Source organism: Xiphophorus hellerii, chromosome 19 (genome assembly GCF_003331165.1).
Source record: "Xiphophorus hellerii strain 12219 chromosome 19, Xiphophorus_hellerii-4.1, whole genome shotgun sequence".
Lineage (NCBI taxonomy): Eukaryota > Metazoa > Chordata > Actinopteri > Cyprinodontiformes > Poeciliidae > Xiphophorus > Xiphophorus hellerii.
Window position 1 is genome coordinate 4,307,367 of NC_045690.1, and position 14,804 is coordinate 4,322,170.

At 40.3% G+C, this 14,804-nt stretch overlaps 1 protein-coding gene across 1 annotated transcript in view; it reads left to right on the plus strand.

Moving 5' to 3' along the window:
• Positions 1–5,645: 5,645 nt before the first annotated feature.
• The window catches only part of rps6ka1 (ribosomal protein S6 kinase a, polypeptide 1), a 50,427-nt gene continuing 41,268 nt past the window's right edge, over positions 5,646–14,804 (plus strand). Inside the window, exons 1-2 of the mRNA XM_032547458.1 lie at positions 5,646–6,301; positions 12,600–12,644. Of these exons, the coding sequence (XP_032403349.1) occupies positions 6,239–6,301; positions 12,600–12,644 (108 nt within the window). The 5' untranslated portion in view covers positions 5,646–6,238. The remainder of the gene's footprint in view (positions 6,302–12,599; positions 12,645–14,804) is intronic.

Below are 14,804 nucleotides of genomic sequence, written 5' to 3' on the forward strand. Positions count from 1 at the left end.
GTTGTTTTCTAAGAGCACATGTGTCAAACTCAATGTCCAGGGTTCAAATCTGACCCGCCATAGCTTATGTGACCCTCCAGACACTACAGTGTAAAAAAAAAAAAAAGTTTCTAATTTATGGTAACATACCATTGCATAACATCTGTGGTTGCCAGAATTTTACCTTGTAAATACAGTAAAATTCATATAAATACGGTAATATTCTGGAAACCACAGCTGCCGGTATTTTAATGTAAATTAGAAACGTTTATTTTTACAGTGTAGAGAGACACATGAATGAAGCATTCAGGTAGTTTTTATTGGTATTCTGCTAAATTACATTAATGTGAAAAAAGTTTTATGTTATTTAACTTTGATAAAGACTCAAGGCACCTTTTTTTTTTTTTTACCCCTCCAGGGGGTCTTTTTGTGGGCTCTAGTGTGGGCTCTATTATATGATAGTAGGCTGACAGGAAACGGGGAAGGAGAGGAGGGAAGACATGCGGCAAATGTTGTCGGGTCCGGGAGTCGAACCCGCGACGGCCGCGTCGAGGACTCAAGGCCTCCAAATACAGGGTCGCGCTAACCGCTACGCCACCACGGCACGCCCCAAGGCGCCTTTTTAATTCATATCTTTTTGTATATGTTATTTAGTCAATACATTTTGTCACAACTGGCCCTTTTGAGCATTCAGGACGTTAATGTGGCCCAAATAAAAAAACAGTTTGACACCCCTGGCTTAGGGTCGATGTCCTGCTGGTAGATGAACCTCCACCACAGTTTCAAGTCTTTTGCAGTTTCTTAAAGGTTTTCTTCCAGGATTGTCCTGCGTTTGGTTTAACTTTGGCCAACTTCCCAGTTACCCCCACAGCTTGATGCTGCTACCAGCATGTCATGTTTTAGCTACTCCAAACAATAGAGCTAAGGTGCTTCAATAAAAAGCATCCTGGCCTTTTCTTCTCTTCTCTTCTCTTCTCTTCTCTTCTCTTCTCTTCTCTTCTCTTCTCTTCTCTTCTCTTCTCTTCTCTTCTCTTCTCTTCTCTTCTCTTCTCTTCTCTTCTCTTCTCTTCTCTTCTCTTCTCTTCTTTTCTTTTCTTTCTTTCTTTCCTTTCCTTTCCTTTCTTTTCTTCTCTTCCAACAAGCAAAGTACCTTGAATAACTGAAATATGTTGGTGAGGATCCTATAATCTTGTGCCAGAAGGCGTGTGAATGATAAAACACAGATTTGCCCTGTTATCAAAAAAGGCTTTTCAAAGGCTGGTCATTTCAAACTCCTGAACTCCCTCATTGTAATTTCTACAACATTTTTAGAAATAATTATTGACAAGTAATATAAGCAAAGCACCATCAACAGTAAATATTAGAAAAGCAAAAATAATGATCATATAGATCATTTCTGACAACCAGTTTCAAATCTGACAGCCACTTCACAACTGGAGTGTGCATGTATTTGCATTTTAATGGCACTTTTTACATCGATACAGGGAGCTCCATGTTGTGATTCATTGTTTCCCCCTGAGCTCGCTCAACATCACTCACCCTCTTCTCTTCATCTGCCGGTTTCAGTCCAACTGAAATAAAACGAGGTTAATCAACAGTCATTGTCACATCAGTTCATCTGATTTGTGAGCTGCCGGCTCAGGGAACAAACCAGCCATCCGTTTCTCCACGGCTAAGTTAAGTTTCACATCCCACCGTTAGACAGGGAACATGTTTTGGTTCCATGGTGACAAATATGAGGGAGGGGTCCAGCTTTGTTGCAGGCGCATATTAAGACAGACTGACTCATGTTTTTCCAGGATTGTTCATGCAGCTGCAGGTAGAGTTTGGGCATCCCCGGAGTGGGTGGAAGCGGGACATCTCTGAGTCAGTAATGTCCCCTGTGATGTCAAACAGCTTTATGAACAGAGGAGATTCCTTAAAGCGGGAAGTGAACTGGAATCGAAACCCATCTGGACTGTTTGTTGCTGAAAAGCTCAATCTGACACCAGGGCTGTGGGACTCCAAAACGCTGCCTCCACCCTCAACTTTAAAACTCATGCACACACGCATACACTAGGGGAGAGGACATCCATCCTCCACTGCGAAGAGAGAAGTGTTGAGCCGAACAAAATGGCTGCTAATGTTAATACAGCATTTGGAAGCATGGTCAACGTGGACTGAATGGCTTCGTTCACTTCCTCTTATTTCCAGACTAAAATGATAAAACGACTTGGAAAATTGATGTCATTGTTCAAAACGTCTGCTCACTTTTAATAATTGGCTCGGTTAAAATTCTACTGGAGAAATCCAACTCAATGAGAGAAATCCCAGATGGGAAAGTGAAGGGAGATGAGAATCAAGACGAATTGTATAGGAGTTATTGGCTTCCTATTTCAGTTGGTGACCTGACATGTAAACTTAAACTTGGGTCTTCATTCAGGTTGTAGGTTTGATTTTAGCTTCCTCCTGTCACATTATATGTGCTCTTGGGCAAGGCACTTACCCCCAAGTTGGTTACCATTCTGAGTTTGGTCTATAAATGTATTCACATTTGTAAATGTGATTGAATATAAATGGGAAAGCTGTATATACGGGTGCTGTTGTAAACATTGTGATGACTTTTTCTGACCTCCAGTTTGGGAAAGTCTGCGAATGAAGCTTGTTTGATTAGAAATTTCTGAGTTTATTTGGATTATTATCCTGAATTTCTGTTGTTTTATTTAATGGATTCCAGGTACTCCTATGTTTCCAGTGTCTGCTAGAGAAAAGGCCCACAGCCCAATTCATCTCGCAAGGGTGGCAAGATAAATTCGAGCACTTTTTCAACAAGAACAATTATTTCTTAACTTTGAACTTTTTTCCTTACTGAATAAATATACTCAAACTAAATGTTGGATTTTTCAAAACATTTTCATTGGTATATCATATTATATTCCAGTGAAGGATGACTATTTATTTCATTTTTCCTTAGACAGATCTTTATTGGGGGTGCTGGTAGGAGTCATAAACATTTAATATCAGTCTGCTTATATTCTCCATGTGGATGACAGAGGAGAAAAAAGCGATTGTCCTGAATAATGGAGATAGAAAAGAGACGGTGGAGAGGATGAGGGATGAGAGAGAAGTGTGGATAACAGTGGTGTGGCTGCACTAAATAAAAAACACATTACATTTGGAGGTGCCTTCAAAGCTTCCTGCAGCTGATAATCCATCATGGAGAAAAAAGCTGACGGCTGAAAAATGATGTTTAGGATTGATGTGGCTTTGGGAATCACAGTTATTTGAACATGATGTGTTGGCAAGAAAGAACGGTGATCAAACCTTCTGTTCATGTTATCGTTACACGGCTCTGTTCCAGAAGTCACAGAATTACATGCTGTCTTTTTGTCAGTTGCATTTTTCCCCAGTCCTCCCTTGTGTGGGCATTCGTGCATGAATGAATATGGCATTCAGTCTCCGAAGTGTAAAGATAAGGTTTCATAGCAGCTTGCATGCAAAGTCCAAAACCCACAGCAAACGCTGCTGTTACATAATAAAGGAAGCGTTTCCCACCTCCTCCAGTGTAGACAGTAAGTGTGATTCACCTTCTACAGCAATGTCAGACAGGAATCAGTGGCTTGGCATTAATACACAGGCTCAGTGAAAACAGCAGCCACAGTTTGCATTTACACCTTCGGCTCACTTAGATGGCAATCATCACATATTATATTACTCCAATTCATGTTTCCCTTTTGTGCCTGAAATACCGTTTTCATCTGAATCTGAATCAAAAATTCATCAGAGCGACAAAGCAAGGCAGCTGAATGGCCTTCAGTTGCCAATAGTAACCAAAGATGGCCAGGAGCAGAATCCACTTGGTGGTGAATGAAGCGGGGAAGTGATGAAGGTGGATGGGACGCATTATGTCAGCGGAGATTACAAGGACTTCCACGAGAGCTGTTGTCAATGAAAAGAGCAGAGCCAGATCAGAACAGCACCGATCACGACCCGTTTCTCTTAACTTCCTTTTACATCACAGTTATTGTGTAATCAAGAATGTTATATAATTTTCGCAACCTTATGGAGCATTTTTGGAGATGGGAGTCTAAAGGCATTGTGCACTAAATATATCTGCGCAAAAACCAAAAATACAGTTTGGGGTGAAGCAGCAGCTCATGAGAAAAGTCAGTTTCACTCAGCACTGCTCTGTTCGTCCTCTGTGATCACTTCACAAAAGATATTTCAGCTTTCTTTGGCTTCTCTAAACCTTTTACATAATCATTATGTGTTCTCTGTGCAGGTGTGTCACAAAAAGTAAGAAATTAAGCTCATACTGGACACAGTGACACATTGTTTTATTCTAAATTTCTTTCTTAGCGCAGTAAGACATTTTTGATGTTTTTCTGTGGGTCAGAAGTGGCTTAAACCAGTTGAATCTCTCGTCCTGGGATCTGCAGGACCTCAGCTGGGGTTAAATAACTTATTGTTAGATGAAAGATAGTCACACATTAGGAAAATCGTACCTATTAATCAAGGTGTCAATTTGTTTTTTGAACTTGCAGAGTATTTTAGAACTGAAGACTAACATTGGTCACTGAACATACTTCACAAAGTCCTTTTACAACAACAACAACAAGGTTTGTTTATTTTTGGAAAAAGCCAGTAAGTTTTTTGTGTGTTGATATATTTTTTCGCAGTACATCCTTGTTCCTGCAGTTTAAATGATACACCCATTAAGAATGGTAGGGTGTAAAATTTTTATTTTTAATTTACATTTTAAACATCAATGATCCCTGGCTTCCTTCCACACCATGTTTACTCATTATCACTCAAGCAAAGATTACATTTTTACTCATGGCCTCAGGGTGCTGTGATGCTGCAGGGGTTAAGCACAATCCACATAAGGAGCCCTTAGTTCTTGACGTGGCCATCGCAGGTTTGATTCCTGGCCTGGCAACCTTTGCTGCATGTCTTCCCCTTCTCACATTACCCTCTTTCCTGTCAATTCACTATCAAATAGAGACAATAAAACCTTTAATTATTTTTTACTCATTGCCTGTGTTATAATTCCACTGGTCTTATGGCTGATTAATTTGCAAGTATCTTGGGCTGGGTGTTGCTTTGCATCACAATACACTCAACGCCTGTTTATGCACATTTTTCAACCTCACGTTTTTCCTTCCACTAAGCTTTGAGTTAATATGATTGGATACAGCATACTTTGAGCAGACAGCTTGATCTGTCTTTTATGGTTTACCTTCCTAACAAACGGTGTCAAAGACTATCTATAAAATCAGCAGAGTTGAATGTGATGTGAAGAATAATTTATTTTTACTGGTCTTGTTTAATTTATTTTCGGGCTTTCAAAATAAAATGACTGTGTCATTTATTTTGATGACACAGTCATCAAAATAAAAGCTTTGAATTTACGAGTTTCACTTGAACTGAGTGGAATTACTGAGGGATAAAACAAACTGTCCTATTTATTGACATGCTTCTGTAAATAAAGGGACTTGATCGACTCAGTAGCATGGAGCCTAAGCGGCAGCAGGCCGTTCATTAACTGCATTCTCCACCCTGCATTACGTATTTACAGTTCTCCTCTCCACCAGAGGGTGGCGCTGACGGGCCGGTGCAAAACGGGAGCAAGAAATGGGGGGATGGATCTGCCAATGACAGCTCGAGTTGGGAGAGTGCTCGTATTACGGAGCCATACACACGGAGGTCTGCGAGCGCTCCGCGTCCTGCCGGGAAGCCTTCCTTCCTTTCCTGACCGGGAGAAAGCACACACGCGCGCACCAAGGAGGACGCAAAGATCCGAGACGACGTCGACTGCGGAGACGCCAGAGACAGAGAGAGAGAGGCTGACTGTGATTCCTCGGTGTGACATTAGGCTCAGTGCGCCGCGCTGGTAATTAAAGGATCCTGGATTAGCCCCCTGCTTGCTGCTGCGCTCCTCTCCTGCAAAGCCTCAGCTCCCCCGACGCGCTCGCCTGGAAGGAAAAACTGTTTGCGCACCCAAAAAAAGCAACTAAGCAGACCAACAGGCTCCAAAATTAGATCAGATCTGGGGGGTAGTGTTTAGGAAAGCTACTTGCTGCAGCGCGTCCTCTCCTCTCCTGCTCTGAGCGGAGAACAAAGTGCTGTTAAATCTGCGCTCTGCTGGGACTTGGGACCTGAACCAGGACATTCTGGAACTTGCACTTGACAAGAGCGACACGGACAACTCTGACGAGAGCACAGTCACACTCCAGCAGCTCAGGGGAAACTAAGAGTAAAGAATCAAATTCCTGCCAAAATGCCTCTTGCACAAATCGCGGAGCCATGGCCCACAGTGGAGCTGGTGCAGCTGGATACAGAGGTAAGGAAATGTGAAATTAATGGTTTGCTTTGCACTTGTGTGGCTAGTTTTAGTCCAAATCGCGTGGTTCCGTTTAAAGAACGTGAACTCATTTCATTCAGTCTAAAAAGTGGTCTCAGTGTTGAGTGAAGTTGCGCCCTTTTGCTGCTCAGCTGTGAATGAAAGTTGAAATAAACCGGATGATGTTAAGCTGAGTGAAGCTGACATAAAAGTTTCACAAATATTCTGCCCTGTTTTTTATAAAAGGTCGCGTTTCTCGGTCATATTATTCACCTCAGGACCAAATTTAAACCTGCAGCTCGGCTCATTGGAATGAGACTGCAGAGATTCTCCACCTCAGAAAAAACATTTCTAAGCTCATGTAGGTTCCTGGTCGGTTTCCAGAACTTTCGGTGTGAATTCACACAAAAAAAATTCCTGTTCTTGTTAACATTTATGTACAGATCAGGCATATTATTATGACTTCCTGCCCTAATTATGTGTTGTTCTGCCAATTGGCAATCACCCATGGTTTCCATGTGAAGCTGCAGTCTTTTGTATCGATGTCAGTTTAGTTTAGTTTCTACATTTTAATCAATAGAATTACTGTAAATTAAGCCCATATAATACCATAATCTCAGAGGAATGCTTGTTTTTGGCCTCCTAAATCTTAAAGGAAACCTATTTCTTGGTTTATGCCTGATTGATGTAGCTGTTACTGAAGCTGCAGTTTATTTTCTCAGAGTGAATTGTGACTTAAATGTCGTCAAACTGATTTTGAACATTTCTCAAAATGTGGGATTTTTACATAAATTTAGCATTTAGGCTGGGATTTGCTTTAACACAACTTGAGTTTTCCAACTTATTGATCATTTAGATTTTTTATTTGCTGACAGATTACAAAATCTGGAGAATAAGATGGAGAAAATCACAATGACAATATGTCTTGTGATCAGTAAAATGCTGAAGTCTGTAGAGTTGTTGTTTTTCTGCTTTTGGGTGATCGTAACTATAGAACCCATATGGTGCATAGTTTAGGCAAATACTGGCACAAAATGCTTTCATTAACTGGAATTCAAAAAATAAATATTATATATACATATTCATGTGATTTTTAGGAGAAAAACATCAGAAACAGTCTGATATTTAGCTGAAGCACAACTGAACATGGGATGAAAGCCAAACTTTTAATAAAATTTGCCATTCTTTTAATTGCAACATTGCAGCTGAGGGGTTTGCACTCTGCAAGAGACGTATAGAAGTTTAGAAAGACTTTCCCTTTCAGACAGATAGAATCTTCTGTCAGGCTTTTTAAAGCATTAGGTCCTTCGCCCACCTGTTGCAGCCAGTCATCATTTTAGCTCACATTGTACGTTTTTATTTCACATTTATGTGTAAATATTGCAAAATCTTATATTTGCAATCATATGGCAATAATTTTACATCAGTCCAGGTATGGCTATTGCTTTCAGGTGGCAGAGTATAGGAGGTTGAATCAGCTCAATTCATTATTTCTAAGGATTTCACTTAACATTAGGAAAGATTATGGCTGCTAAAGGGCTGTTAGAGGGCCTTTCAGCTCAATTCAAACAGGGACAGCCTAACTGTTGCTCTCTGTTATCAGAGGTAATTTGTGGGAATATGTTAATTCAGAGCAGATGTAGCTGAACGATCAATAATTGGGCTGTGGGCAAATCTATTTGTGTGTGATTTCTCTTGCTCGCTTTGCCCCAGAATAAAGCACAAAAGGTAATTTAGCTAATTTCCATTTGTGAAACCTGTTTGGCTTCCAAGCAAAACCACTCACACTGTTCATAATCAGGAAAAAAAAAGGCTCCTCATCTGCTGTCAAATCCTGAACAACTTTCTGTGCATGTGTCCAGGGTTCCTGCAGATAATTGTGCTTTAGTGCACATGGTTGGTTTTGTCCTCCGTCATCTTCTTGCCAATTAATCCAAAAGTGCATCCCTGCATGTTCCATCTGTCCATATGAGTAGTTGGGCTCTCGTGGCCCAGCCCTCCTTTTCACTCTCCCCAACATGTTCCCTGGCATGGCCTGCAGTCTCACTTCTCCTAAGTCTTCTCTATCAATCTGAGCCCTGGGCTGTCTCTTGCTGCCATCAGGAACCAGAACGTGCAGCTGGCTGGTAGGCTGGAGACAGAGATAAATGGCAAGCACTCCATGCTGCCAGGCACTGATTTGTCTCATCAAATTAATTACAGAAGCTGAAAATCGCAAAGCAAACGCTTTATGTTGGAGAAACAGCATCTTATTCATGCACGCGTCTAATGTAAACATGCAGTTATTTCAACAAGAACCGCACAAATATGGATCTGTGAGTCGTAATTATTGGACCCAGGGAAAGTCATGGTATTTTCACAGCATTAAACTTAGCATTCTTCACAGGCTCTCCACTACCATCTGCTCTGCTGCCACATGCTACTCGCAAAACTCACATGCTGCACAACTCTAAATAGACGGTACGATCTCCGGATGGCACAGTTTCTAAATAACTGAATGCTCTGTCTTGCTGCATCAAATTCTTATTGATCATTCAATCATTTCTTCAAAAATGTACAACCATCTGTATATTATTAGCATATTTTGAACTCATCAGCTTGTTTTGGGTAATTTATGAGTTCGTTCTGAGTCGAGCTCCATTCATGAGTCATTCTGATCTCCTGATTGAGAAGATTGTTCAGCACCGAGTCCAGACTGATTCATTAGCTGCAGCAGACACACTGCTGCGTCACCTCACTGACAGGCAAATCCAAAGAGTCAGAGGGCCACTGGTCACCTTCACACTCCTACCTGCCCATCAAAACCTTAATGCAAAAGGTTCACATGGATGACGAAGCAATCAGCCTGTTCACGAAGAGAGCCTGAGGAGCATCATGAATAATCACGCTGTGCATCGCAATAACAGAGCCGACTGAACCACTCGTTCTTTGCTTGTTGTCTGCAAAGTCTAGTTTCTGGGTTGAAACTTATTTTCTACCTACCTAACAACACCTAGGTATCCTGCATTCTCAATTTCTGCATTTCTTGAGTTTAAGACAATGATTTTTGTATTTTCGACATTAAATTGATATTATAGCACACTTACTTACTGACTTAAAGGAGTTGGAGTCATGTGGTGATGGAGACATTTGGAGTCGTGTGTCATCAATTCAATTTAATTCAATTCAAACACACTTTATTAATCCCAAAGGGACATTAAATGTTGTTCCAGCTCATTAATTCAGATTTTTCAAAGAGTTATTGAAGATGGTGATGGCTGTTGGCAGGAAACACCTCCTGTAGCGGTCTGTATTACAGCGGATCCGAAGAAGCCTCTGACTGAAGATACTCTGTTTTCTCAATCATATCAGCATACATATGGTAAGAAATGTTGTAGTACTCCTTCGTATTCTGAGGTAAATGGATCATGTAGGCGTTAAAAGAGTTCCAAGAATGGAGCCTTGAGGAACTCCATTTCTCCATTTAGTGCTGCTAAATGACAGAGCAGATTCATCATCTATGTGGTAAGATCTGAACAATTGGAGTACCACACAGTTCCACCCACTTTTCCAGTCTATCTATTCGCATGTTGTTGTGGGATTTGCTCTGAACTGCATCCACAGAGTGTTTCATGCTGGTAAAGGAGCATCAGTTTGCATTTCTAGATTAAGGTTTTTTTTTTTTAGTGGGGACACAAATTTGCTGATGCTGTAGAACAGTCAACAGTTTATAGCTTCACCAGCTGTAGATACACTGTTGTGCAATGACTGGCATTAATTTTCTGTTTCCTCTGCTCAAACCAGCCTTGAGCAGTTCATCTGCTTCCCTTTCATTTGTGCTTTTGTCAGCTAGGACATTGTGCAGACCTGTGAGTGAGTCTTCAGTTTGTGGTCATTTTATAGCAATGGACCGCCTGCATTTAGATGACCTTATCGGCTTATTTTTGAAGTTCACTTTAGCTCTAGCAAAAAAGAGAGCTACCTTTCACTTTTAATTAAAATTTTAGGGCAAAAACTAAAAGATTTTTTAAATCTGCAAATTAAAATAAACAATATTATCTTCAAAATTATTTACATTTTGAATGGAGAACATTTTCTGAATTGAAATGTTCTGCTAAACTCTCAAAGTAAAAGTGAATTTGTAAAGCAGGACTGCACAAGTCCTTAAGGTGCAAAGCCCAACAAGTCTGCAAAGACAAAAATAGGAGAAAGTAAAGTTAGTGGTTGGAATGTGTAGTATGTTTGCTGATTAGGCGTGGTCAGTAGGTAACCATAAAGCACTGGAGTGTGAGTTTTCGCTTGATTAGTGTGTTCACTCTTTGCTTCAGCTAATCTGGGTGTGAACCAGGTGAGGAACACCTACACAGAGCGGCGATAATGGAGGAGGAGGGCTGGCAAGGCGTTCGATAACGCAGCTCACTCACTGACGAACGTCTTAAAGAAGGATTTCTCCCCCCTGTGCATTCATGTTTCTTTGAGGCGGTGCAGAGATGGAGTAGTTCGACCTCTGTTGCTCTCTCTGTTTGTGAGAAAGCACTCAGTTGGTCTGAGAAAAGACAATCAAAGTGGCTATTTGTCTTTTTTTGGCACCGACCAGCAGCTGTCGATACAGTGACTGCCAGATGAGATTATGAGAAATTTAGTCAGCTAGAGTTGCAGTTAGAGGAGGGAGTAAAACAAGGGTTATTGTATTTCCTGGTTGCCTAGTTACAATGCAGCACCTCTCTGATCATCAAACATGGATTTATCCGTCTATTACACGAAAGCCATCACTGACCTGAAATTTACTCCCGGATCATTTGGGAGTCGGACGAGGAGTTCTCTCCGTCTCATCTGACAGCAGCACTGAAGCATAAATCCCAGTTGTTTGTTAATGCATTTGACTTTGAGTGTATTTTGGTGGCTGCTTGTTTGTGTGTGCGCTTGCATTTGCACTTGTTGACAAAGTCCATTGGGGAGGGAAGCATCACTAACTGGGCCATTTAGATCAACCATGCAGAGCTAATGAGGATGAAATGTGTTGAGCAGTAAAGTGAAGATGATGATGCTGGCTAAATATACAAACACTTCAGGATCTCCACCACTGGACTGATAACTCCAATGCTGTTTGCATCCTTCTAAAAAATGCAGTTAAATTGGAAATTGAAAGTTAAGTAAAGTGTCTGGAATTTGATTAAATTTGATTTTGACCCTCATTCCAACGGAGGTATGCCACTGCACACACTTGACAAACGGTTTGAATTTCTTATTTTATGTTGAGAACTTCTGCTCGTCATTGCTCCGACTGCCTGTCTCATTCTGTGCCATGTGAAGGAAGAGGAAGCCAGCTCGACGGACGCTCCAGTGGGAAACAAAGCCACGGCGGAAAGGGGGCTGGGAGGTCACTCCACTTGTCCTGACATTTAGCCACATTCCTGTGGACTCTGGTCTGATCCTCTGTAATAACAAGGACTCATGTATATTTAAGTGTCTATCATTTTGTATATATTTTTTTTACATTGATGATGAGTGACAGCGCGACTGTCAGCTTGTGAAAATAATTTCAGTCTAACTTGATGGCTTCCAATTTGTAACAAAAGGTTCATGCAGCAAAACTGGGAAGCCTTGATGTGTGGGGTAGGAAATTTCTTATTTAAAAATGGTTTCAAGTTCTATGAAGAGATGTTCAGATATTAAGTTCATGTCAAAAATTGCTAATCAATATGAAGGTCATCCGTTTCATGATGTGTTTTCAGGGTAGAATTACACAACTGAAGATATACTTTCTAATTTTGCTGAGAAGAAGATTAGCTTAAATGATCATAGTGTCGCATTTTGTTATGACAATCTCCTTAAACTAGTATGCATCTTGCACACCTTGTACTTTAAAAACCTGGCACTTTGGATTGTCCCTAAATCTATCTAGAGCCACAGTTGCTGCTTCGGGTTTTGAATTTAAAGTCTACATTAAAAAAAACTTTTTCCAAGCTTCATCTTGTTGTTCCAGAGTAAAATGCAATCTATTTATCCCATTTCAAATGTGATTTTATTCTAAAAATCAATCGAAGCCGTAAGTACTACATCATTTTTGCAAATAACAGTCATTACACCTTTCAAAAAGTCCTGCCTGCTGGGGATGGACAAAGGGGCGCGCTTGTGCGTGAGCCTCAGATTATTAGGTTTGCCTGCAGAGGTGGAAAGTGGACTGTTGCCACCCACACAGTCTTGTAAATATTCCCTAGTATCTCTTCCTTGCCCTCTCTCTCATCTTTTTGCACGCTCGTGTGATTCATGCACTGACACACACATTGATTCTTCTCACGTCTGCTTTATTTGACAGAATGGGCAGAGCACAACTGAGGACGGAGTCACAGCTGCTGTCAAGGTAAGTGACATCTGTGGAACAGAGACACGAACAAAGACAGAAAAACGGCACATAGATGTGACTCTTTAAGAGACTTTAACGTGCAGAATGCAACCAATTTTACTGGTTATCACAATCAAATCGTGTTGAATTTCCCTTTCCCTCTGACTCTTTGGCTTAAAGACGTATCAGATGACAGCACTGCTTCTGTTGGCCAGTAGTGGTCATTTTAAGATGTTTTTTTGTTTTTGCTTTTTCCAATCCACATTTGCATGTCCGTATATGTACAATGATTAGTTATGAATTATTTATTTATAGGGAAATGAGTCCTTGTTTTGTCTCTTATACGATGGACATAAGCAGAAAAATACAATAGCAGATTGTAATGCCGAGAAGATGCCAAAATCTTGAGTCTAACTTAATGTTTTAAGAAATATTATTAAAAAAAAATACTTAAATTTATTTGGTTACAGTGAGGGTAAAAACAAAGTGTTTTTGGAGATAAGAAAACAAATGTAAAATGTTCATATTAGTGTTAAATATCCAATAAATAAGCGAGTTATTCGCTTAACATCTGAAGATGAAATTAAATCAGAATTCATCTGTTAATGTAAATTTTGAGTTATTTTTTGGGTTGAGGTCAAAAAGAGAGAGAGAGAGAGAGAGAGAGAGAGTTGTGCTCTGTGAAGCATTCCTCAGCTGGTTAATTTTAGTAGGATTTGCAATGACAGCTTGTTGAGTTTATTGGCTGGCCAGGGGTTTAATGTCTGGCCACTCTATACAGTAATTTGTCAAAACAAAAAAAAAGCATTAGCAATGCAAATAGTGCCTGTCGTCATCTGATCTGCTTATATATCAACAAAAATGCCCACAGGCTGGTACATCCAAAAACACTCCCTCAAAATCACTGCGTCAGCCTTCCTCCCCTCCCGCTCTGCGTTTCTTTGTCCAGGCCTGAAACATGATCCTGTTTCCTCCTCTCTGTTACTTTCCCATCATGTGGCAGAGGACCAGGAAATGTTCCTTCTCATGTAGCGTCTCCTTTTATCTGGCCTGGTTCTTTAGGGACAAGTGTTGTGAGAGCATGCAGTTTCTTCTTTCAGCTCAGAACAATGTGCTCAGGCCGAGGGAGAGCTGAGAGTGGATTTAAAACAGGGTTTCTTTGAAAAGGGACCAGAATGGGCAAAGATGTTAAAATGTGATGGTAAAATAAAACTAATCTTTCTGTAAATAGAAAGCAGCAGTATCTAGTAAACAAATGTATTTTCCAGTGCAGCATTAGAAAGAAGTGCAGTATGCAAAACTAAGAAGCTACGCAAACAGGAGTTTGCTCAAAGCACAGTTAAATTTCTATGGTTCTTTTGCATTTATTTTGTAGTTGTTTTTTTCATAAATTTCCTGAAGTTGTTTATGAATCACCAACCGTATATTTTGTATGTAAGTTTTGGCGATTTGATTCGATAAACCAAAACAAAATAAGGCGTAACCAGGGTGTCTGCACATTGTTATAGAGCTTTAAATTCATGTACCTAAAATTAAGGCCTCAAAATGTACCAAATTTATTCAAATGTTAGTTAGCCTTCAATACATTAATCTATGGTTTTAATTTTCTTGTGGCAGGACTATTTAGTATCGTTTTTTTCTCAGAGGATTTTTCTGTTAGGCAAAAGTTTGAGTCGCATGGAGAGCTCCTCATCGTGTTTTGTGACTTGATGCAGTTGAGGCTACCGGTAACTAGCTGTTAATACATCTTTGCTAGCTAACTATGTTTGTAAGTGCAAATTTATTGTCAGTTTGCTGGACGACATTTGTCTTCAACAGTGGTTCACTTCTGTTGTTAACGTATATGAGGCTGGCAACAGAGATACATTCGCTACAAACTTGTCTGTCTGTTTTTGATTATTATGGACCACATACTTCTCTTAATGAAAATGTTTGGTTAATTTTGAGTTGGTGAAACCCTGAAGGCTACTCCAGTGCACTTAAAAGTAGGAAACTCAGAAGAATTAGAGAAATCTGAGAATAAACAGCATCTTGAAGACAAAGGAACACAACAAACGGGTCAGGAAGGAAGTTGTGGCGAAGTTAAAGCAGGTTATGTGATAAAACAATACCCCACACTTTGAAAATCTCCGTTCAGTTTATTATCTGAAAATATAGTTTGGATGCTTTTATTCAGCA